This window comes from Acomys minous, assembly GCF_964271855.1.
Source record: "Acomys minous genome assembly, chromosome: 15".
Lineage (NCBI taxonomy): Eukaryota > Metazoa > Chordata > Mammalia > Rodentia > Muridae > Acomys > Acomys minous.
The window spans coordinates 16149395-16174628 of record NC_140497.1 but is presented as its reverse complement, the minus strand read 5'-3'; the positions used below and the strand labels follow the sequence as shown (position 1 = coordinate 16174628).

At 46.1% G+C, this 25234-nt stretch overlaps 1 protein-coding gene across 5 annotated transcripts in view; it reads left to right on the top strand.

The window, feature by feature from the left end:
• Positions 1-1792: 1792 nt before the first annotated feature.
• TACC1 (transforming acidic coiled-coil containing protein 1) overlaps positions 1793-25234 on the top strand; it is an 86844-nt gene continuing 63402 nt past the window's right edge. For 3 of the 5 annotated variants that reach the window (XM_084760296.1, XM_084760294.1, XM_084760292.1), the window contains exon 1: positions 2413-2520. In XM_084760296.1, the coding sequence (XP_084616422.1) occupies positions 2447-2520 (74 nt within the window). In that variant the 5' untranslated portion in view covers positions 2413-2446. Of the gene's footprint in view, positions 1849-2412; positions 2521-25234 lie in introns of those variants that run through there. The other 2 variants (XM_084760297.1, XM_084760293.1) reach the window with 1 other exon arrangement.

Below are 25234 nucleotides of genomic sequence, written 5' to 3'. Positions count from 1 at the left end.
GAGAGAGAGAGAGAGAAGGCAGGGGTTTTGAGGAGACAGATGGTAGGGGAAGAAGGCTGCTTGTTTGTCCTTCTGTGTTTGCCGTTGGGGGAACTGCTAGATCTCCTGGTGGCTGAGATTGGTATTTTCCCAAAGAATCGGACAACCCTAACCAGCTGGAACTCAGTGTAAAAGATCTACTTCCTTTTTCCCTTCTAACCTTCTTTCTCTCCTACATAGGGTTGGGGGGTAGGAAGGGAGGTAAAGGCTTAAGGAACTCCAAATAAAACAGAGTTAAAAAGTAGTACCAAGCCAGGCGTGGTGGCACACTCCTTTAATCCTAGCACTTGGGAGGCAGAGGCAGGTGGATTGCTGTGAGTTCGGGGCCAGCCAGGTCTACAAAGTGAGTCCAGGACAGCCAAGGCTAACACAGAGAAACTCTGTCTCGAAAAAAACCAAAATAAATAAATAAATAAATAAACAAACCAAAACAAAAAAAAAGCAGTACCTACACTGATTGTTTTTTAGTACTATTTTTTAAAACTGAAACACAAAAAGGAAAGGATTTTCAACAAAGTCACATTAAACAGAGAAGTTGCAAATAACCTCACAGTGTGTATGATCTGAAAGTTCACACTTTCAGATGTGGTGTGGCACGCCTTTAATCCCTCACTTGGGAGGCAAAGGCAGGTGGATATCTGTGAGTTAGAGGCCAGCCTGGTCTACAGAGGGAATTCCAGGACAGCCAGGGCTGTTACACAGAGAAATCTTGTCTCAAAACAAAAACAAAAACAAAAACGAAAAATAAATAAAATAAAATAAACAAACAACAACAACAATAACAACCCCCTCCCCCGAAAAAAAAAACACAACAAAACCGGTCTCAGTTCTACATCTAGGAGAACACAGTCTGTCCTGGGGCCAGAGGCGCATCCAGGGAGCTCCATCTGTCTTGGGCACGCTTCCTGAAGTGCTCTAATCAGTTTCCTTCCCAAGGACAAGATATCCCCCTCACCATCAGCCACTCCCGTGACTCTGGAGACCCAGCTACCCACAACCATTTTTATAACTTCCCAGGAAGCCAAACAAACAAGGCAACCTTGTGGACACCCAACACCCACGTGAGAGGTTGTGTGGGTCTCAGTATTTCACTTTTTATTTTGTCATCTCCCTCCAGCTGTCTCAATGACTCTGCCACACAGCAGATTCCTTATGTGCTAGCCATTTATTTATTTATTTATTTATTTATTTATTTATTTATTTATTTATCCTCCTTCTTCCGTGCTGAGGATCAAAGATGGTTTTAAATATACTCAAGTGTTCTGATACTGCGCTATACTCTCAGGCCCGTCTTTTCCTTTCAAACCATTTCCCTGTGCGTTTCTGCACTAACAGAAGCAGAACGTCCCACGGCCCATCTTATCTATCCAGAGAAGGAAAGTTTCTGGTTCCTGCCCTCTGCCTGCCCTGCCCCTCCTATTTCCCTTGGAAGGCCTCGCTGCGACTACAGACTTTCCCAGACTCTGGAGCAGAATCCCACGCCTTGGCTCGGTTCAGGGTAGTGCCTGCTTGGTCAGGGTGCCTCAGCCCCCTCGCCGCTGCTCCAGACAACCTGTGACGAATCTGAATTTTTTTTACAGCATGGGAAGTGGAGCACAATGATTAAGAATTCGAGATCATTCTCGGCCAGCAGGTGCCACAAGAAACTAAGCAGTTCACCCGCTGCTGCCTTCGTGGAACTTGCGCCCTAGGGAGGGGAAACACAAAAAGGGTATGTTGTCAGGATTCAGAATGATGTGATGGAATTTGATTGAATTAGGATGGGAAGATGAACAGGCATGAGCAGAAAAAGGCTTTCCAGTGTGCCAGGTAAAAAGCCATCGCAGCTTGCTGGGGGTGGGGTGGGGGGAACGACGGGTGGGGGGGATATGTGTGTATGTGTGTATGTGTGCCGGAGCGCGTCTGAAAACAAATCTGAGGGGAAGGTGGATGGGATCTCAGACATTTTCTCCTCTTTCAGTTTTGTTTTGTTGTTGTTGTTTGTTTGTTTGTTTTTTTGTTTTTGAGACAGAGTCTCTCTCTATAGCTTTGGCTGTCCTGGATCTCACTATGTAGATCAGACTGGCCTCGAACTCATAGAGATCCACCTGACTCTGCCTCCCAAGTGCTGAGATTTAAAGGGGTGTCTTCTACTCTCTTATGATTTGGGAAAGGTTTCACTCTTTGGTCAGTAGAGGCAAAGTGCCCATTTAGCGATGAACGTACTCCCTTATTTTACAGATGAAGAAAGCAAGACTCAGAAAGGGTCACCCAGAGAGTTAGGATGAGCGTGGTGGCAGAAGTAGGGTTCCCCAAGCTCCGGTCGCAGCCCGGGCGGGTGGGCGGGCGGGAGGTGGCTGCGGCCCCGCCCCGCTTCTGGCCCTTCCTCCCGCCGCCTCCCGCCGAGGTCACCCGTGGGCTGGCCGTGATGGGTGGCTCGCACTCCCAGGGTCGCGGCCCTGGGCTCGCGTGGGAGACGCCCCCGACAGCAGCGGACGCCCCGTGAGTCAGCGCAGGGCGTGGGCCAGGGGACTCGGGAAGGGGACCGGCGCGGGACAGGGTTGGGGCGGGGGGGGGGGGGTGCTCGCCGCCCGGGCCTGCGGGGTCCAGGCATGGGAATGTAGCGCTGTGGCTCTCTCAAGAATTCCCTCTTGTTTGCGCTGAGTTTTGCGATGACCTCAGAGAAGGGCAGCATTGTAGCTGCAGTAAGTGCTTTGTTTCGGGACAGCGACAGCTGGGGACACCAAGTACTGTTAGGAGGCAGCAGGAAACTTGGTGCGGGACGTGGTGAAAGTTGGCGGTGCGTTGGGGAGAAGGGGCGCGCGCTGATAAAGACTTGAGAAACTGGTCGAACAGTTCAAACTCTGTGTGTGTGTGTGTGTGTGTGTGTGTGTGTGTGTGTGTGTGTGTGTGTGTGTGTGTGTGTGTGTGTGTCTGTGTGTGAGTGTTCATGCAAGCGCGGGCTGGAGATGGCTCCTCATTTCCAGAAAACTTCAACCCTAATTTCAGAGAGATAGATACTGTGGCACATGGTAAGGCTTTTTCTTCCTTTTTTCTTTCCTTTAAAAAAAAAATCATCTTTTCAATGCAAAACAGCCTCCCAGAATCCAAATACATTATTTTTACTTCCTACTATTTTAAAAACTTTATTATTTTTTATTTAGTGTCAGGGCCCACAAGTGGAGGCCAGCTCTCTTTCCTCAGAGAGAATTCTGGGAGTGGAACTCAGGTCATCAAGCTTGGTAACAGATAACTTTCTTTACCATATGTCACTTGCTCCGTAACTCCTAATATTTACATATGATTACAAATCTAAAGGTAGTTGGAGCAATTTGTTAATAAAAAGGATAACTGAAGGCTGGGCGGTGGTGGCGCACGCCTTTAATCCCAGCACTTGGGAGGCAGAGGCAGGTGGATCTCTGTGAATGCGAGGCCAGTCTGGACTACAGAGCAAGTCCCAGAACAGCCAGAGCAGTTACACAGAGAGACCCTGTCTCGAAAAACCAAAAGAGAAAGGATAACTGAGACCACTGAGTGTGTAAGATTTGTTTAAAAAATTAATAATTACTTATTAAACTTTATTAAGTTTAAATTCATAATCTAATCTCTGCTGGGTCTGGTGGCACACACTTTTACAGAGGCAGGAGGATCTCTGAGTTCAAGGTGAGCCTGCTCTACAGATGGAGTTTCAGGACAGCAAAAGCTATGCAGAGAAACTCTGTCTCAAGAAAACAAAACAAAACAAAACAAACTAACAAACATACAACCCCCCCCCCAAAAAAAAAAGAGAGAAAGAAAAGACAAACATAGGAGGCTGCAGAGATAGTTCAGCGGTCAGGAGCACTCCTTGCTCTCGCAGCAGACCTGCGTTCAATTCCCAACACCTACATGGTGGCTCAGAACCATCCATCACTCCAGGGATCTGACATCTTCTGACTTCTTTGGCCACCAGGCACGAATGTGGTATATATAAAACATGCCGGCAAAACACTCATATACATAAAATAAGTAGGAGAGATGTGTGACGTCGGAAATAGCTCTGCCTCTCTCTCATTCTGGGGCCTGCTTCTTGACCACTGGGGAACTTTTTTACACTTCATAGGCTGTTCTGAGGTTGATAGGAGATTGTGTGAATCATCACTGTGAACTATTCTGTCTGTGAGCATACAGTTTATTCTGCCAGCCGAGGATGAAGGCTGAATGACCTTGGCGAGCTGCAGCCAGGTCTACTGCATAGTTTGAATGGAAACAGTAAAACTATTCAGAGGCAGCTCTCGGAGTAATGAAGGCGCACGTGGGTTCAGCTGCTGGTCCTTAAGTCATTAGTTGTTAAATTGTCTGTGTCTCAGGTGTTCTCTCCACGACGCCCTCCTCCTCCTCCTCCCCTGGAGGTCCTTCATGTACCTTCTGTGTTTGGCAAAGCTTGCCTAAAATCAGCCTATAGGGGGATGGGCTGTCCTTGGCCTTTACTTAGGAGTACAGCCTCTCTTCACTTCAATTCAGAAGCACGCCTGTAATCCCAGCACTTGGGAGGCAGAGGCAGGTGCATCACTGTGAGTTTGAGGCCAGCCCGGTCTACAAAGCGAGCTGAGAACTGCCAAGATAACACAGAGAAATCCTGTCTCAAAAAACTAAAAAGAAGAAGAAGAAGAAGAAGAAGAAGAAGAAGAAGAAGAAGAAGAAGAAGAAGAAGAAGAAGAAGAAGGAGAAGAAGAAGAAGAAAACAGAAAGCTGGGCTCAGTAGCTCAAACCTTTAGTCCCAGCACTTGAGAAACAGGTGAGCAGATGTCTGTGAGTTCGAGCCCAGCCTGGTCTACAGAGTTCCAGGGCAGCCAGGGTTACACACACACACACAGACACACAGACACACACACACACAGACACACACACACACACACACACAAAACCCTGTCTGGGGGAGTGGGGGCGGGAACAGACAAAAACAACAAAATCTTTAGAAAGATGAGATTCTGGATCTGCAAAACCAAAAGCTGTTCTTGTTACCCAAGTGCTTCTGAGTAGCAACACATGACACAAGTCTCTCCAGGGTCTCCAAGAGAGCGAGGACTCAGTGTTCACATCGTTCCTTGCAGGCTTCCTGTCGGACGTGTGGCTGCCCGGATAACGTTGATCTCAAGGAAGTCCCTCCTTAGATGGTGGCATTTTTGAAGTCTATTGTTGCTTAAAAAAAAAAAATTACATGAAAGTCACATGACTAATGCACTCAGGGGCATTTTCTTTTGAGGGAGAAATTGTCTTTGAGAATGTTCATAGTTTGTATTTCAGAAGACTTTACCCATATGTTAAAAGGAGCCAAATAAAGCTTTTTACAGGAACTCTGCTGAGAAACGCAAGGAAGCATAGAAGTCCATGGAAACAAACGTCTGGTTTAAGGTCAAATTCATCAGTATTTAAAAGTTTAGCCGCCAGCCTTCTCTGAGCCCAAGGGAACAGACAGCTGGCTTGGGTAAAAGGCTAGAGACTGAAGAGATGGTTCAGTGGTTAAGAGCACTGATTAACTGATAATACTCCAGGCGTGGTTCCCAGGGTCCCCACACACTGTTGTCCATAACTGTAACTCCAGGCTGAGAACTGATGCCATCTTTGGCTTTCTAAAAGCATCAGGCATGCACATAGTGAGTGCACAGATGTGCAAGCAGGTGCACACTTTTATCCTAGCACTTGTGAGGCAGAAGCAGGCACAGGCAGATCTCTGGTTTGTTTGTTTTTTTTTAAGTTTTTTTTATTGATTTATTTATTATTCTTATACAGTGTTCTGCCTCCATATACACCTGCACACTAGAAGAGCACATCAGATCACATTACAGTTGTGAGCCACCATGTGGTTGCTAGGAATTGAACTCAGGACCATTGGAAGAGCAGGCGGTGCTCCTAACCTCTGAGCCATCTCTCCAGCCCAGATCTCTGGTTTTGAGGCCAGCCTGGTCTACAGAGCTAGTTCCAGGACAGCCAGGGATACAAAGAAACCCTTAAAACTTTAAAAATAAAAACAAACAAAAAGCTAGAGGAATTCCTTCCTTCCTTCCGTCCTTCCTTCCTTCCTTCCTTCCTTCCTTCCTTCCACGGGGTTTTGAGGATTGAGAGAGCACAGCTGCAGGGTCAGGCAGACCTCATTGAGGAATTCCTGTTACACTCCTTCCCTGCCTGCTTTAGGACTTTGGGAAATGCCCGCCCCAGGCTCACCAGTGCTGGGATTACAGATGTGCACAGTGCTGGGGTTTGAACCCAGAGCCTAATGTTTGCCACTCAGGAAATCTCTCAACTGAGCTGTACCACTTCAGCAACCTCTTAATTTTTATTTTGTTTTGTGTGTGTGTGTGTGTTTTTCTTCAGTCAGCTGCTCTCTTATGGCTAAGCACTGTGAACGTTATATTGTGTGGGAATTTACACACACCTAGGAAAGCCTTTCTAAATCTATATATGGTCCGCATGCTCCTCTGTACTGTTTGTTGAAGGCTAGGGGTGAGAACGGAGGAGGTGACATTGAGGACGGGAGAGGACCTGAGGCCTTCCTTGTGCACATTACGCCAACCTAATCCATCATAAAGATGTCACTCCCTCTGCAAAGCAGCAACAGCGGATCTTCTGGTGCTCTCTGCCCTCCCACGTGCCTTCTCATCCGAGGCTTTTTCACACAGTAGCCTTTAGTGTTTGGACACAAGGTGCTAGCAGGCTCCCACCAGGAAAGGCAGACAAGAAGTCGCTATGCTCTCCTGTCATCTTCTGCTCTTTTGCACAGGAAGACTTGGTAATGTTGGAGACTTCTCCCTGTGGGAGTACCACATGTGGCGTTTATTTCTCAGAAGTCTTGCTGGTAAGGACACCTTGAATGTGGTTGTTAGATGTGTTTTGGGCTTATGTATGGTACAGTTTCTCCTTGATTAGTCTTATGCTAGATCTGCTGCAGATGCTATCAATAACAATGGTAGGTGAAGAAATTTACATTTAGCTTTCTAAGACCTGGGAGTCATCTCAGTCTGTTTCCTGTTGCCTTAACCCAGTATTTGTGGCTGGTTAATTTGCACAGGGAAAAGGTTTACTCAGCTCACAGTTCTTTTTTTTTTTTTTTTTTTGGTTTTTTTTGAGACAGGGTTTCTCTATGTAGCCTTGGCTGTCCTGGACTCACTTTGTAGACCAGGCTGGCCTCGAACTCACAGCGATCCGCCTGCCTCTGCCTCCCTAGTGCTGGGAATAAAGGCGTGCACCACCACACCCGGCTCAGCTCACAGTTCTAAAGAGTGGAAAGTTCAGGATCAAGCTGTGCCTGGTCACGTCCTTCTTAGGTACTCTGCAGAGTCCCAGCGTGCACAGGAAAGCTGACATCAAGTGGCACAGGAGTGCATGCGGGAGATAGGTGATAGTGAACCAGCTCTGGTAACAGGCGCACTAGTCCATGGGTGCAGGAGTGGCTTTACTTGTCCTGGATCTTGGACATGCTCACGACTCAATCAGACAGCCCATCACCCCCACGACGTTCTACTTCATAGCAGGGCTTAAATGCAAACATGTGCTTTGCCAGTTAACAGCAGAGTGTTTCAGAAAAAAAAAAAACATTGAGTTTTGTCTATGTTTGTTTGTTTGTTTTTAGGGAGGAGGTTTTAAGACAGTTTCTCTATGTGGCCCTGGCTGTCTTGGAACTCACTCTGCAGACCAGGCTGACCTCTCACTTAGAGATCCACCTGCCTCTGCCTCTTTAGTGCTGGGATTAAAGGTATGCGTCACCACCTCCAGGCTGAGTCTGCTTTCTTACTGCAGGATAGTTCTGTTTCTGAGAAAACTCATGCATCCATCTTCTACTTCACATTTCTAGAAAATTCTAATGGCGCCAGTCAGGGTGAGAGCTCTCAGGGCTTGCCAAAGGCACCGTCATGTACAGCAATAGCTCTGAAGACTTATTTGGATTAAAAAAGTCTTGATACAGGCTGAGTGGTGGTGGTGCACGCCTTTAATCTCAGCATTCGGGAGCCTCAGGCAGGCGGCTCTCTGTGAGTTCGAGGCCAGCCTGGTCTACAAAGTGAGTCCAGGACAGCCAGGGCTACACAAAGAAATCTTGTCTCAAAAAACCAAAAAGAAAAACAAAAAATTTTCTTGATACTCTGATAGTATTCTTATAGACATTTCAACATAAAAATGACATACATGACATATAACAGGAGAGACAGAGATATTATCTGATGTGATCTTCTTGTAGACCTGCGAAGCAGATAGAATTGTCTTTATTTTACACATAAAGAAACTAAGGCTTGCCGGGCGTGGTGGCGCACGCCTTTAATCCCAGCACTTGGGAACTTGGGAGGCAGAGGCTGGTGGATCGCTGTGAGTTCAAGGCCAGCCTTGTCTACAAAGTGAGTCCAGGACAGCCAAGGCTACACAGAGAGACCCTGTCTCAAAAAACCAAAAAAAAAAAAAAAAACCAAAAACCAAAAAACTAAGGCTTGGAAAAATTCACAAACTAGGCCATAGAGTCATAGATGGGAAGCTGGGATTCAGGTGTAGAGAATCTGGTTGAGCCAGATGTTTGTAGTCGGGGCTCATTAACCAGGTTCTGTGTGCCTCCTAAGATGATATAAGTTTAGGGCTATGTAGTGCTAATGTAGTGTCAGGAAAGGAAATGTGTGATAAAACATTGTCCAACTTGGTTTATAGATAAATACCATATTGGATTACATTTACACACAGAGCAGAAAGAGTGCCTCTTGTGGCTTTCTTTGTTAAAAAACAAGAACAAAACAAAAAAAATTTTTTTTTGGTCTGTGCATCTTGCTTTTCTAACAAGTGCAAAACGTTATGTTTCTATGACTACGTCAAAACTGTTCTTAAATAGAGGTTTGAGATAACCAAGTGAGGTAAGTTTGGGCAAGATAGGAAAGTGGGATGATTGGGATTGTCTTTTTAAGTATATTTTATCTGCTTGACCACAGACGGCTCTTTTGTTTGAATTTGTTTTTGTTTTTGTTTTTGTTTTGTTTTGGAGACAGAGTCTGGCTACATAGTCCTGGCTGTTCTGGAACTTAATATGTAGACCGGGCTGGCCTCAAACTCACAGAGATCTACTTGCCTCTGCTTCCCAAGTGCTGGGACTTTTGATAAAACTTGAGAGTTTACTTAAGCTGGTTGTGATGCCTTTAATCCCAGAACCCAGGACCCAGAGGCAGGTGGATATAAGTTTGAGGCCAATCTGGTTTACATAGCAAATTCCAGGCCATCGAGGGACACGCATGCGCGCGGGCGGGCTGGAGGAGGGGGAAGGGAGAGAGACCATATCTGAAAAGAACAATAGTTTACTCACAGCCTTCAGACTGGATCCCCAGCAACACACCATCCCTAAAACAAGCACTAATTTTTTTCCTCTCAAGTTGTGGTACTTCATGTATGCAAATCTGTGTATGTTAGCCTCTGTCTCTAATGAAAAAATACTTGAGATAATCAATTTATTAAGTGAAAAGTTTATTCTCACAGTTCTGGGGGGTGCTGGCGCATAGCTTTGGGCGGGTAAAGGGGCATCGCATCCTGGTGCCAGTGTGTAGCAGAGCAGAAGAGGAAAAAGCCAAGACTTACAAATCCCCTCGAACGTCTTTCCACAACTTCCCACCAAACCCACCAATAAAGATTCAGGCACTTTCTAGGGATGTCTTCTTGTTGGCCAAGCCTGTAGCCCACTGACCTTTTAGCATTCAAACTTAGTACAGAGCCAGAACACAAGCGAGCACAAGTCGAGTCCTAATTATCAGGGGCCACATTTACAAGTTAATATTTGAAATGGAAGCTGGCGTGTTCTCTTGAGGACAAGATTAGAACTAAGAAATGTGCCCAAATTTTGGGAACATATAGCAGTGACAGGGAAGAGAGACTGAGTGAGTTTATCTGCCGTCTGTAAGACCCGAGGGGTCCCTCATTTCTCTACTCCCTACCTCTTGCCAGAGAAGGTAGGTGTTGTTTTCCAGTGTTGCCACGAGGGGGAGCCAGCTACCGTACACTTAGTTTTCCCGATAGGTTGGCCTGAGATGAGCCGACTAGTCGGCTGTCTACGTTGGTGCGTAGAATAAACACTGACAACAGGCGCTCCCTGGTGGTCTAGTGGTTAGGATTCGGCGCTCTCACCGCCGCGGCCCGGGTTCGATTCCCGGTCAGGGAAGCTTAGCCTCTGCTTTTGGCTTTGTGTGTGGCAGAGCTGAAGTTTTTGGTGGCTTGTTCCCTTCCTTGTTTGTTTAGCCTCAAACCTCAAGGTTCAGAAAGTTGTTTGTTTTGTCATTTCTGGGAATTAGAATTTGTTCTTCATGAGTTGTTAATTGGTATCCATGCATTCACTGTCCAAAATGCAGTGTAAACACCTTTATTAGATGCAGAGGGGAACCATAGAGCCTTTTGTTTGTTTGTTTGTTTTTTGTTTTTGTATTTATAGAAATGCAAGTTTAAGCCAGGCATGGTGGCACATGCCTGTAATCCCAGCACTTGGGAGGCAAAGGCAGGCCAGCTGCTGTGAGTTTGAGACCAACCTGGTCTAAAAGAGAGTCCAGGACAGCCAAAGCTACACAGAGAAACCCTATCTTGAAACACTTAAGAAAAGAAAAAAGAGCTGGGTGGTGGTGGTGGATCGCTGTGAGTTCGAAGCCAGCCTCGTCTACAAAGGGAGTCCAGGACAGCCAAGGCTACACAAAGAAACCCTGTCTCAAAAAACCAAAAAAAAAAAAAAAAAAAAGAAAAGAAAAGAAAAGAAATGCAAGTTCAAAGATATTCTCTTTTAAAATTACATTTATCAGAACTGAGTGTGGTGGCCCATGCTTTTAATCACAGCATTCTGGGAGGCAGAGGCAGGTAGATCTTTGTGAGGTCAAGGCCAGCCTAGTCTACAAATCAAATCCAATTGGCTGTCCCTTCCACCCTTTTTTTTGGATTTTTGTTTTGTTTTGTTTTATTTTTGTTTTTGTTTTTTGAGACAGGATTTCTCTGTGTAGCCTTGGCTGTCCTGGACTCACTTTGTAGACCAGACTGGCCTCGAACTCACAATGATCCACCTGCCTCTGCCTCCCAAGTGCTGGGATTAAAGGCATGAGCTTCCACACCTGGCTCTTCTTCCAACCATTTTAAAAATACATTTTTAGTTTATCCTTATGTTTTTCTTTTGTCTTAGTTTATAGTTTTTGGTTTTGATTTTTAATTATTTATTATGTATGCAGTGTTCTGCCTGCATGTCAGAAGAGGGCACCAGATCTCATTACAGATGGTCGTGAGCCACCATGTGATTGCTGGGAATTGAACTCAGGACCTCTGGAAGAGCAGCCAGGGCTCTTAACCTCTGAGCCATCTCTCCAGCCCCTAGTTTTATGTTTTTATTTTATTTTATTTTTCTTTTAAGTAAATGTTTTCTTGCCTTTGATAATTGCCTACTTTGAGTCCGTCCTCCTCTATCAGGACCAGTGTGCTTGAGGGGTGCCCATGGTATGCGTGTGAGTGGGTGAGGGGTACTTGGGGTCTTGGGGAGTGGCTTGTGTGGGGATGTTTATGCATGTGTGAGTTTGGAGTGTGGGTAACTTTATGGCATGCATATCTATGTGACTGTATGGGGGAGGCGTGTGTAGGTGTGGCTGGGTATAATTGTGGTGTATATACATGAAATGTACGTGGAATTATTTGTAGGGAGTTTAAGGTATGTTGTGTAGCTGTGATTCTATAATACTATGTAAAAGGGAAGGTGTGTGTGTGTGTGTGTGTGTGTGTGTGTGTACACATGCCCACACATGCCCTGTACTGCCCTCCCCGACTTTCCTATAAATCTTCCAAAAAGATTTATATCTCTATGTGTGAAAAAGACAATTTCACACATAGAGATATCAGAAAGCTGTGCCTTGGCCTGTCAGACCGCAGAGCCCCACTGGAGCTGTCTTGTTTCTGTATAAATACTCTAGATGACAGTATCCCGGCCACGATTTCTCAGGTCCTTTTCCATTAGAGAGGGATTTTTTTTGAAGTCCCGCTTCCCTGTCTTCTGAAGGTTGTTGCCGGGGTAAGGATTTCACTGCCTGCATTGTTGCTGCCACCGGATTTTCCCTCGCTGCTCCCTCCTCCTCCCCCTCAGCTACTCTGCTCCCCCTCACACAGCGGCAAGCCCCCTGAGGAAGCTGAGTCATGTTGCTTCCTTTTTTGGACATAGTTGAGGTTCCTCCACTTTCGGAGCCTTGAGTTATACAGAAATCAGTCCTTTGCACTCCTCTGTCTGAATGCCTGCTTCCCACGTCAGCTTCAGAACAATCAGCTCCCTCGGGGTGCCCGGTCCAACCCCAAAAGCCACTTGATGGGAGGTTTTGAATGGTTGACCTTAATTGAGGCGTGAGTGCAGATGATGAAAAGATTCTGAGTATCTTGCCTGGGGGACAAAAAACAGAACTTTAATGGAAGCAGAGAAAAACTCCAGCAAAGAAGGAAGGATTGAGCCGGGTGTGGTGGCGCACGCCTTTAATCTCAGCACTTGGGAGGCAGAGGCAGGTGGATCGCTGTGAGTTCAAGGCCAGCCTGGTCTACAAAGTGAGTGTAGGACAGCCAAGGCTACACAAAGAAACCCTGTCTCGAAAAACCAAAGGAAAAAAAGGAAGAATTAGGAGGATTCTTCACGTTTGGTCCTTGTATCGGCCGGGAGGAGTGAATTCTGGAAGTCAGTGAGGCACATAGATGTCCCAGGAGCCGCGGGATGAGGCTGAGGAATGGTTCACACCATCTGTGCATGTATTCCTGGCACCACTAACCTGGAAGATGTCTCCACCGGTGGTTATTATTAGAGATTTAGCCTAGCATCTGAAATAATGGGATTAAATAAGTTCAGAGCTAGGGACTAATGAAAAACAACAACAACAACAACAACAAAAACAACTCACTTTGCTGACTAAATCAGCGCAGGGTCAGGTTTGTACATATAAGGCTCCAAAGATGGGGCTGGAGAGATGACTCAGCAGTTAAGGGCACTGACTGCTCAGAGGTCCTGAGTTCAGTTCCCAGCAACCACATGGTGGCTCACAACCATCTAAAATGTGATCTGATGCCCTCTTCTGGCCTGTGGGTGTACATGCAGGCAGAGTACTATATGCAGAATAATAAATAAATAAATAAGTAAATCTTAAAAAAAAAAAAGGCTCCAAAGACACAGCTCCTTCCTTGGGATCTCTGCAGGGTACCCTGTCTCCTCCATGAGGCCATTTCTCCACTGAGGGTGCAGGCGGGTGCTGTTTAGCACATCTCCCACACTGGAGATGCTGACTTTGTTCTGGAATCCTGCCCTGGATTTGATCTACTAAGCAGTTGAAATGTGGGAAGGTCGTCAATGGCAACGGTTGGGTAGATTGGAGTCCTGCATGCTTGCTGGGTCAAATATTGTTTGGGGGCCAAGGGAACAAAGAGATAGGGGTGAGAAGGAAATTTGCATCAGGTCTGAGTCACTCTCACACACTGCACTAGAGTTGGAGCTGGACCCAGGGCGTAAGCCTTGGAGTTCCAGAGCAAGTGTGGATTGTGGGTGGAGAGAAATTGTGTTGTGAGGACAAAATCAGAGATGACTGTCATAGCTGTAGCCTGTCTGCTTGAGCCTTCAGGGTGATGGTGGTGCTGAGGACTTAACGGTTTTACTGAGGAGATAGACCAGTGTGGACGGACAAGAGGAGGTAGTCAGTGATGTGCAGTCTATAAACACCAGGTCAGACCCAAACTCTTTTTTTTTTTTTTTAACATTTATTATGTACACAGTGCTCTGCCTGCTTGTACCCCTGCAGGCCAGAAGAGGGCATCAGATCTCATTATAGATGATTGTCAGCCACCATGTGGTTCCTGGGAATTGAACTCAGGACCTCTGGAAGAGCAGTCAGTGCTCTTAACCGCTGAGCCACCTCCCCATGGCCCAAACCCAAACTCTTGAACTTGGCGTGACAAAAGCTTTCGGCTCTGATTTGGATGCTGTCAGCTGTACAGATGGTGCTGGAAGAATGACGGCCACATGTGGAAGAACGAAAGTCGATCCATAGCTCTCACTCTAAACAACAATTAAATCCAAGAATGTGTCAAAAGCCTTCAAACACCTCTAGAGGAAAACATAGTCAAAACTCTTCAGGATAGAGGCCTAAGCAAGGACTTCCTGAAAAGGAGACTCCAGTCCCACGGGAAATGATCCCAGGAATTGGCAAACGGGACACCTGGATGTAAAGGCTTCTACAAAGCGAAGAAATCATGCAGCAGGCTGCATAGTCAAGAAAAACCTCTTAGAGTTACAAGTCGGATAGGAGATTAATGTATAGAGTCTATGAAGAGCCCTCACTCAGATCAAATACAACCCCCAGATCTCTAGTCAGTAAAAAGCCAATGAACTGAAGGCAGCTCTCAAAGGAAGAAATGTAAACGGCCAATCAATATTTTGAAAAGCTGTTCGGCATCCTTAGCTTTCAGAGAGGAACAAGTTGAACTACGTTGAGAGTCCATCTCATTGAAATCAGGATGGCCATCACCAAGACAACAAGTGTCATTGCTGGTGGTGAGGTGGCGTGTGCAGCCACTGCGGAAATCAGTCAGTCCTCAAGAAAAAGAAAACAGAACTGCTATACAACTGGCTGTTGGGTATATACTTGAAGGAGCTAAGTCATCATACTACAGAGATGCTTGCACACCTATATTAGCTGTTGTACTAGTCACAGTAGCTAAGAAATAGAGCCAGCCTGTCTATCCACAGAAAAATGGGTGAAAATAATTATACTTTGTCTATATGCACAATAGGACTTTACTCATCTGCAAATAAGAACGAAATGGCGGCATCTGCAGGAAACGTGACTGTTACTGTGTTAAATGACATAAGCTAGACTCAGGACAAGTATCATCTTCTCTGATGTGTATATATGAAAATAAAAAGGGAAACTGGGCGTAGTGGTGCATTCCTGTAGTCCTGGCACTCAAGAGGCAGAGGCAGGAGGATGGCTGCAAGTTCCAGGCCAGCCAGGGCTATAGGGATACATAATGAGACACTGTCTCAAAACAACAGGGGGGGGGGCGTGAGTAGAAAGAGGGTAATGGAGCATGTGTCATGAAGGCTGGAAGGAGACTGTTGGGTGCAGAAAGAGGAGAGCTGGGGTGTAAATTAGAGTGAAATACATGATATCATATATGAAAATGGCACAGTGAAAGCTATTTCTTTGTATGCTGAAAATATTTTTAAAAATTAGAAAGTGTTATTTTGCAGTTACCTAGAGAAAACATGAGGTACTCATTTTCTCTTTCTTTCTTTCTTTCTTTCTTTCTTTTCTCCCCAAAACAGGGTTTTGACTTGACTGTCTTGGACTTGCTTTGTAGACCAGGCTGGCCTTGAACTCACAGAGATCCACCTGCCTCTGCCTCTGCCAAGTGCTGGTATTAAAAGCTTGCACCACCACCACCCAACAGAGAACTCGTTTTATTTATTTGTTTGTTTGTTTGTCTGTTTTCGAAACAGTGTTTCTCTGTGTGGCCTTGGCTCTCCTGGACTCTCTTTGTAGACCAGGCTGGCCTCGAACTCACATTGATTCGCCTGCCTCTGCCTCCCAAGTGCTGGGATTAAAGGCGTGCACAGCCACCACCCAATGGAAACATTTCTTTGCCCAAGGCTTCAAACTATACACGAAAAGGAAGGAGGAAAGGAGGGAGAGAGAGAGAGAAAGGGGGGGGGGAGAGATGCCTCTGAATAAGTGGACATCATTCTCGTGGGCCTGCCATAGTGCAGATGGTGGGGGTCACCCCAGGCTTTCTACTCTAGAGTGCCGTGCATTTCTAATGTCCTGGGGGCTGGTGATCCAGCAATCACTTTTTAGTACTACAAATTTAAGGCAAAGGAGTCAAACCCTCCATCTTCCAAAAGAGGAAATAGTAGACCAGTGGGAGAGGGATGACAGAGAAGACAGAGCGACGGAGGGAAGAAGGGAAGATAAGCTGGTTCAACAAATGCATCAGGACCACTCGGCTTTATAAATAATTGTATTCAAATAAAAGCACTGATAGAGGCAAGTCATCTCCACACATTAGCAAAGATTTAAAAGATTAATGGAACTTGGGTCTGGCTAAAGTCCAGGGACAAGACGGTCTAATGCAGTGTCATCTAAAGATGTGGATTCGTTTGTTACTGGAGTCCCTGGCCATACCGCACCTCTCTTCAGAGAGTCCAGACAGTTGTCCAGGGATGGAAAAAGTAATGTCGAAAGACAGGAGAGGAATTTAATCACTGTGCTGCGTCTTAGTTGCTTTTCTGTTGCTATGATAAGACACTTAGTTAATGGCCTGTTGCTGTGAAGAGACACTGTGACCGTGGCAATTCTTTTATTTATGTATTTATTTGGTTTTTCAAGACAGGGTTTCTGTGTCACCTTGTCCTGTCCTGGACTCACCTTGTAGACCAAGCTGGCCTCGAACTCACAGCCATACGCCTGCCTCTGGGATTAAAGGTGTGTGCCGCCACCACCACCAGGCTCAGTGCTTAAAAAAAAACAAAAACAAAACAACAACAACAACAACAACAAAAAACCTGCCTCTGTTCAGCACAACTTTTCTCTTTCTTTTTTGGGGGTGGTTTTCATGAGACAGGCTTTCTCTGTGTAGGCTTGGCTGTCCTGGACTTGCTTTGTAGACCAGGCTGCAGTACAACCTTTCTCAAGGGCAGTTGACTAAGTGTATTAAATGTAAAATCTGTGTGACATGATACTCCAGTCCCACTTTTAGCAGCGTGTGCTAAGAAATCACATGTGTATATATATATAAAAAAAGATGTATATGTAAAAAGATATATTTGCATAAATTTGTTCGGCAGGGTTTCACTTATAACAGAATCCATAAAGGCATCCTGCCGCCATGAGGAGCGAGTTGAGCACACAACGGGTGTGTTCACACAGCAGAGGGGAAACTGCTTGGCTCTGCTGGGAAGCACATACGTCATCCTGGTCCCCTCTTCCTTGTCTGGGAAGCAGAACACTATGAAAACAGAAGGGGTGGACAGTAGTTACTGCCTTGCTGGAGACACTATGAATATTTAAATCCTACATGTAAAAGTTTGTGTGTGTGCACACTTGCATGTATGTGCATGTACGTGTGTCTGTACCATCTCTCCTGCCACATAAACACATGCTTGTATATAAGAGGAGGGTTTTTAAACTCTTGTTTATTCATTTCAGCATCAATATTGTCAGGTGGATGGGATGTGACCCTGTGGCCAGCTGACTTCTGTTGGGAAGTGAAGATTACAATTAAAAAAAAAAAAAAGGGCAGGCGTGGTGGCGCATGCCTTTAATCCCAGCACTCCGGAGGCAGAGGCAGGCGGATCGCTGTGAGTTCGAGGCCAGCCTGGTCTACAAAGCGAGTCCAGGACAGCCATGGCTAACACAGAGAGACCCTGTCTCGAAACACCCCCCCCCCCCAAAAAAAAGGAACTACAAGTGTGGTGGCACACACCTTTAATCCCATCACTCAGGAGACAGAGGCAGGTGCATCACTGTGAGTTCCAGACCGGCCTGATCTACAAATGGAACCCAAGACAGCCAAGGAAGGGAACACAGAGAATCCCTGTCTCAGAAAAACAAAACAAACAAACAATAACAAGAAAAAACTACAGATAAGCTGATTACAGATATAAAAAAGTATTTTGAGCCGGGCGTGGTGGCTCACGCCTTTAATCCCAGCACTCGGGAGGCAGAGGCGGGCGGATCGCTGTGAGTTCGAGGCCAGCCTGGTCTACAAAGTGAGTCCAGGACAGCCAAGGCTAACACAGAGAGACCCTGTCTCGAAAAACAAAAAACGAAAAACAAAAAAAGTATTTTGGAAAAGATAAGAGCAGATCCAATTGTGTCACTGTCACTTTAGAGTGACTGTTTATCAACAGCAAAGATGTTCCATTCCTTTCTTTCCTTTATTTGCATGTCCCTAGATTTGACATTTTTCATTTTTGTGAAGACAGTGATCCTTGCTATGTGTGTGCTGGTCAGCTGAGACAAAATACCTCAGAAAAACACTTGTTGTTGTTGTTTTGTTTTGTTTTGTTTTTTTGAGACAGAGTCTCATTTTTGTAGCCCAGGTTTTCCTGAAACTCACTATGTAGCCCAAGCTACTCTTGAACTTGTGACAATCCTCCTGCCTCAGTCAGAAAACAACTTTTGTGAAACAAAAACAGGGGAAAAAATACACGTTATAGGTTAAGAGTTCTGTTTACAGTTAAGACAGTTAAAAAAAAAAGTTCTTGTTTGTCCTTTGTTTGTGCTTGATCACATGTGAGGGGTATGTGGACAGAAAAATATATCAGACTGTTTGCTTGCCCCTCATTCGACTTGATGGAAAATGGGGTAAATTGTGGGTTTTGCCTTTTTAAGGCCCCGAACAATGTGACTTGTAGCCATTTTCTGGGATCCCAGAGATGGACCAGGCCAGAGCCCATCTACCTGGGCAGAATTTAATTAAAGTTTTCTTTAAAAATTGGCTTTATCTTGCAGTAGCGGTCTTATTCTTGACTGGCTGGATTAAGACTTTAAGGAGGAAAGTTGGTTATTTGGCTCATGGCTTCAGAAGTTGTGGTCCATGTTAGCTCCACTGTGGCATCCTGGCAGAATACCTGGTGATGGTGGCCTGTTCACCTCAGGGCAACTGGGAAGCAAGAGAAACAAGAAGGGACCAAGGTGCCATCATCCCCTGCAGTGCATCCTCCAATATCCCAGGTTCTTCCTCCTTAGGCTCACCTAAAGGTTCTGACAGGACCCCCTAAAGGTCACCCCTCAGTAGTGCCACAGGCTGGTGGCCAAACCTTCCCCACACACGGGCCTTTGAAGGAGAGTGAGGCTCAGTTGGGCCATGACTTGTGCTGACTGGCTGAGCCTGCGTGAGTGCAGGGACTCCCCTTTTTCACTCAGCATCTTGGGGCACATTTGTTCTGTGTGAGAAATGCTGCTAACGTCAATTTATTGCATTTCATATACAACTCATACGTTACATTGGTGCTTATTTTCTTATAGAAGTGGGGTCTGTTTCTGTCAGCAGTATGTAGCATAGGTTGTCAGAGTTCCGTCATTTGTAAAATCTGTGAAATGAACGAATGAATGTACATGTGTATATATTTTGACTTAGCCAATTAAGGTATTTAAAAATACTTTTGAGCCCCATGTAGTGGTGCATGCCCATAATCCCAGCACTCAGGAGATAGTGTCAGGAAGACTCTGAACTTGAAACTAGCCTGAGCTACATAGTCTCAAAAAGACCAAGGGCTGGGAATGTAGCTAAGAGTGCTTAGGTAGTGTGTGCAAGGTCCTGGGTTTGCTTTCCTGCACTGCGGGGCAGGGGAGACCATTAACTTTTGGAATAAGAACATTATTTGTGTAGCCAGGCGTGGTGGTGCACACCTTTAATCCCAGCACTCAGGAGGCAGAGGCAGGCGGATCGCTGGGAGTTCAAGGCCAGCCCAGTCTAAAAAGCGACTCCAGGACAGCCAAGGCTCCAGAGACAAACCCTGTCTTAAAAATACCAAACCAAATAAAACCAAACCAAACCAAACTAACCAAACAAACAAACAAGCAAATAAAAACAAAACAAAGCTGTGCATGGTGGCGCACGCCTTTAATCCCAGCACTCGGGAGGCAGAGGCAGGTGGATCCCTGTGAGTTCGAGGCCAGCCTGGTCTACAAAGGGAGTCCAGGATAGCCAGAGATACACACAGAGAAACCCTGTCTCAAAAAACAAAACAAAAAACAAAAACAAAAAAACAAAACAAGACAAAAAAAAGAAAGAAAGAAAAAAAATGCGTATAGAAAAGTTTTTTTTTTCCAGGTGGGTGGTGGTAGCGGTGGTGATGGCCCATGCTTTTAATCCCAGCACTTGGGAGGCAGAAGCAGGCAGATCTCTGAGTTTGAGGCCAGCCTGGTCTACAAAGTGAGTTCCAGGACAGCGAGGGCCACACAGAAAAAGTCTGTCTTGGAAAAAAAGCAAAACAAAATGTGGGGCCTTGGCCGGGAGGTTGGAGGGCCTGCTTCCTGGCATGCTCGACTGTCCAGTCCTCAGCACCACAAAAAAGAACAAAATGTTTTCTATGCTGAATGCTGGAAATTGTCACTAACATGAGCCAGTGTTAAAACCAACCAGTGCAGTGATTAATTTAGAGAATGTGGGTTAGTTTTTCTTTTACCTGTAGAATTGAGCAAATGCTCATATTTATTATTTTTTAGACTTATAAAGCCATTTTGTTTCAAGGGCATCTCCCCGGAGACAGTAATATTGATCATCAGGACCCAGATCCACTGTATCCATACGTCTTGGCATTCGATGGGACCTAAAATTGACTCCTGTCACCTCAAGGGAAAAAAAGATATGGTTTATTCTGGAGCATATATGTGTGACCATGGCCAGGGGACATGGATTTAGGTTACCTCAAATTCCCATGGTCCCACCCTGGCGAGCATATCAGAGAGGCGTGTACAGCGAGGTGGGGGAAATGTCTATAGGTCCAAGATGCTATCTGATGATATTCTTAGCTTTTTTTTTTTCTTTCTTTCTTTTCTTTTTCTTTTTCTTTTTTTCCTTCCTCTGAGACAGGGTTTCTCTGTGTAGCCTTGGTTGTCCTGGACTCTTCTTTGTAGACCAGGCTGGCCTTGAACTCACAGCGATCCACCTGCCTCTGCCCTCCCCCCACCCCACCCCATCCCTGAGTGCTGGGATTAAAGGCATGTGCCACCACCCCCGGCGATATTCTTAGCTGTTGGGTTGATGGAAGCTAAAGGTGGGTCTGCTAAATTCATAGATTCCAGAAAGTCTTTTATCTACTTGTCGCGAGATTTTAGTTCTGACGGAGAGGTGGGCAAGGAATTTAACCCAAGATAAGGCAGTTAGCTCCCAGACCTGCAACATCCCAATCTCTGCATAGTAAAATTCTAATTAGACCATCAGTCTTTGCTGGGTCGGTCAAGGAGTCTCTGAAGACACAGCTTCCTTCCAGGAGCTCTCCCTTATGCAAAAGAGACATAGGTGCATCTCGGTCTTGTTTGGGTGATGATCAGGATCCAGGTGGCCCATTTGTCTCATGACTGAGGACTCCATATTGGGAGCTTAGACATTGGTGTGCCTCAGAGGGAGCTGTGCTCTTGAGGGCGGGGCTGTGCTGGTGGGGGCGGGGCTGTGCTGGTGGGATTCAGAAGTGTCTCTCACAGAACAGTTGCCAAGGGCTATGAGTTGTTCTGCTTCTGGGAGTTGGCCTGGCTACTCTCTTTACCTGTCCTCTTAGTTACCTTCTCTCTCTCCTAAGTACAATAGTTACCCACACAACGGAGGTCAGTCACCATCTGCAGAAGGCAGCCAGAGAGAGTCTTTGTTTCTGTCTCTGTCTCTGTCTCTCTCTCTCTCTCTGCTCCCCCCCCACCCCCCCTTTGAGACAGAGTTTTTCTGGTACAGGCTGGCCTGGAACTCAGAGATACACCTGCCTCTGCCTCCTGAGTGCTAGGAGTAAATGGGTATGCATTAGGTTTCGGTTGCTGTGATAAAAGGCTCACCAGAATTAATGTGGAGAGGAAAAGGTTTAAATAAACCAGATGGCTTACAGGTCTATCAGGGCAGCAAAAAAGTGGGAAGCAGAAAAAGTGGGAGGCAGGACAACAGCAGAAGCCCAGAGGAATGCTGCTTCCTGGGGCTTGCTCAGTCTGCTTTTGTATACAACCCAGGACTACCTGCCACATTTGTCATCAAACAAGAAGATGCCTCAAAGATTTGTCTACAGGCCAGTCTGATGGAGGAGATTCTCACTTGACGTTTCTCTAGCTGACTCTCTCTCCCCTTAGGTCAAGTTGACCAGAACCTAAACTAGCCAGCACAAAGGCATCTTCCCACTAGTCAGAGCTGAGTCATGGGCCCTGCTCAGCTGCTGCGGAAATCCGTGCCTAGCTGTATAGGAGTTATGAATGTGGCGGCTGAGGCATGGTGGCCTTCTACAAATGCAAAGTAAAAGCACGCACAAGGGAGGCATGCTGAAGGAACATTCTTGAGTTTTTTCCCCTTTTGTCATAATAATTAAAATTGCATGTGTGTGTTTACAGTTGGCACAGAAGGGAGGGAGCCAGGATTTGCGTTTCGCAGTCTGTGGAGGAGATATCTTTTGACAGTTTTATCTCGTTCCCAGCAGCTAACATTTTTTTCATTTCCTCTGAGAAGATGGAGGAGGTCAGCGTGATCCCCCTCCCTCAATAAATCAATATTTTCACTTACTGAGTTGAAGCCAGCTGGCCCACTCAGGAGCCACAAGTATCTCTCTCTCTCTCTCTCTCTCTCTCTCTCTCTCTCTCTCTCTCTCTCTTTTAACAAGACAAGTTGAATTTACTGTGAAGCCAAAATATCTCAAACTTCTTTACAAACCTCACTGTTGTAGACCTTTTTCTAAGTCCCTGGTGGGGGTCCTGGCCCAGTGCTCAGGGGTGCTTTCTCATTTTCCTTTATTTCAGTTCATTTAAACAGTCTTGCTATGAAGCCCATGCTGGCCTCTGATGAGCTATCACTTACCCTTCTTGTTGGTGTTGAAATTACAGGCCCACACCACCAGCTTTCTCTTTGCTTTGCTCTCTCAAAAGAAGCCAGCAATGGAGCTGGCTACTGAAAGAGAAAGCGCTTACGGAGAGCATGTGAAGACGGACCCTTCTCTGTCCCTGTCCACTCCACCCTTCCGCAAAGCGCATCTCTTACATCCTGGCTTGAGTTCCTGTCCTTGAGGACTATCCTTTCCATTAGTAGGAGTGCCCGAGGGGAATCTCTTGCATGGCATCTTGGGTCATGAGGCAAACACCTCCTTGGAATGAGGGTTCACAATTTGATCACCAGGGAGTTGACCGTATCAGCCCATCCCAGGCTGCCTCTTCCATCGGCCCCACGGGGCACCAGAGGCGTGAGTGCACCATGGCTGGTGGGCTTTGTGATGCCCACTCCCATTCTTGCTGTCCCAGCATGCCAACCAAGCTGTCTCCTCCCCTCCCCCTCTCCCTCCTCCCCCCTCTTCCTCTTCCTCCTCCTTCTTTCTTTCTTTCTTTTTTTTTTTTTTTTTGGTTTTTCGAGACAGGGTTTCTCTGTGTAGCCTTGGCTGTCCTGGACTCACTTTGTAGACCAGGCTGGCCTCGAACTCACAGCGATCCGCCCGCCTCTGCCTCCCGAGTGCTGGGATTGAAGGCGTGCGCCATCACGCCTGGCTTCCTCCTTCTTTCTTCACAGTGCTAAACCTCAAGTATGCTAGGCATATGCTCTACTGCTGAGATACATCTTCTTCCAAACTGGAAAATAAAACTCTTTTTTGTTTTGTTTTGTTTTGGGTTTTTAGTTTTTTTAGACAGGGTTTCTTTGTGTAATAGCCCTGGCTGTCCCGGAACTCTCTTTGTAAACCAGGCTGGCGTCGAACTCACAGAGATCCGCCTGCTGGGATTGAAGGCATGGGCCACCACGGCCAGCTGGAAAATGTAACTTATTAGTGTTTATTTGTGAGGTTTTCCACCGTAGCCCAGGCTGTCTTGAATTCACTGTGGAACCTAGGCGGACCTCAAGTTCATGGGAATCCTCCTGCCTCAGCCTTCCAAGTGCTGGGATACCGTAGGAACTCATATGGCTTGGGCTGACAATTAAAGTTTAATCAGCCTAACATACTATTCCTGGATTGGAGCTTGGCCACATGTGCAGATAAGGAGGAGAGAGACTGATGCAAATATATATATTTAACTTCAGGTTCTTTTGAAGATCCTGCTCTGGGGATTGAAAGTGCAGCCAGTTTAATTTGTCTCTCTGTCCTTACTTTCTCTTCTTTTACAAAAGCTATAATAGCGCTTAAGTGCAACTGGAATACTGGAGCTCCTTGTTCCTTTTCACTTGCAGAGATGCCAGTGAGCAGAGGTGGGACTTGACTTGTGTGTGTGTGTGTGTGTGTGTGTGTGTGTGTGTGTGTGTATGTGTGTGCACGCCTGCATGGCCCATGAAGACCAGAAGAATGTGCCAGATCCCCTAGGGACTGGAGTTACAGATGGCTGTGAGCTGCCATGTGAGTGCTGGGACCTAAGTCCAGAGCCTGTATAAGAGCAAGAAGTGTGGGGTTCAGTGGTTAAGAACACTGGCTGCTCTTCCAGAGGTCCTGAGTTCAAATCCCAGCACCCACATGTTGGCTCCCAAGCATCTATGATGGGATCTGATGCCCTCTTCTGTCTGATGCTCTCTTCTGTCATGCAGGCATACAAAATAGAACACTTATATACATAAGCAAGTAAATCTTTAAGAACAGAGCAACAAGTGCTCTTAATCACTGAACCATCTCCAGCCCCAGAAATGTCTTGTTTAAAATTGTACTTTATGGTTGTTACACAGAGAAACCCTCTCTTGAAAAGGCAAAAAGTAAAATAAAATAAAAACCGTACTTCATTCAGTAAGCCCACATCTGAGAAGACAGTGGATTGACCTCCTAAAGATCTGTCTTCCTCTCTCTCCAGGCAGCCATTGTATAGGGACAAGTGGGTGGGGACAAAGGCAGCCAGGCACTCAGGAGCTCAGTCTTGCTACTCTGCTCAAGTTCTCCATGACTTTTTGTCCCATTGTCTCGAGACAGGGTTTCTCTGTGTAGCCTTGGCTGTCCTGGACTCACTTTGCAGGCCAGGCTGGCCTCGAACTCACAGAGAGCTGCCTGCCTCTGCCTCCCAAGTGCTGGACTTGAAGGTGTGCGCCACCGTGTCTGGCTTCACAGTTTTTTAAAAAAGATTTTATTTATTTATTACGTATACAGAGCTCTGCCTGCATGTACCCCTGCAGGCCAGAAGAGGGCATCAGATCACATTATAGATGGTTGTGAGCCACCATGTGGTTGCTGGGAATTGAACTCATGATCTCTGGAAGAGTAGTCAGTGCTCTTAACCACTGAGCCATCTCTCCAGCCCCGGCTTCACAGTTTTTTTAAAGGTAACAACAAGTAGCCTTTGTTTTGCCCAGCCTGTTGTTTGCCTTTTAGTTTGAAGACACACATTTACAAACCACACTTTCCATATGTAGCCCAATAAATCTGGGATTTGATTTGTGTGCGGGTTTTATTAATTGCTTCTAAGTTGCACTGGCACCCTTCCTACAGAGCGCTGACAGATTCTGTTGCTTCTAGACTGCTTTATCCCCATGGCTTGATTTTTTATTATTTAGCCATCGAATCCATCTGGAATTTCTTGTGACATATACTCTG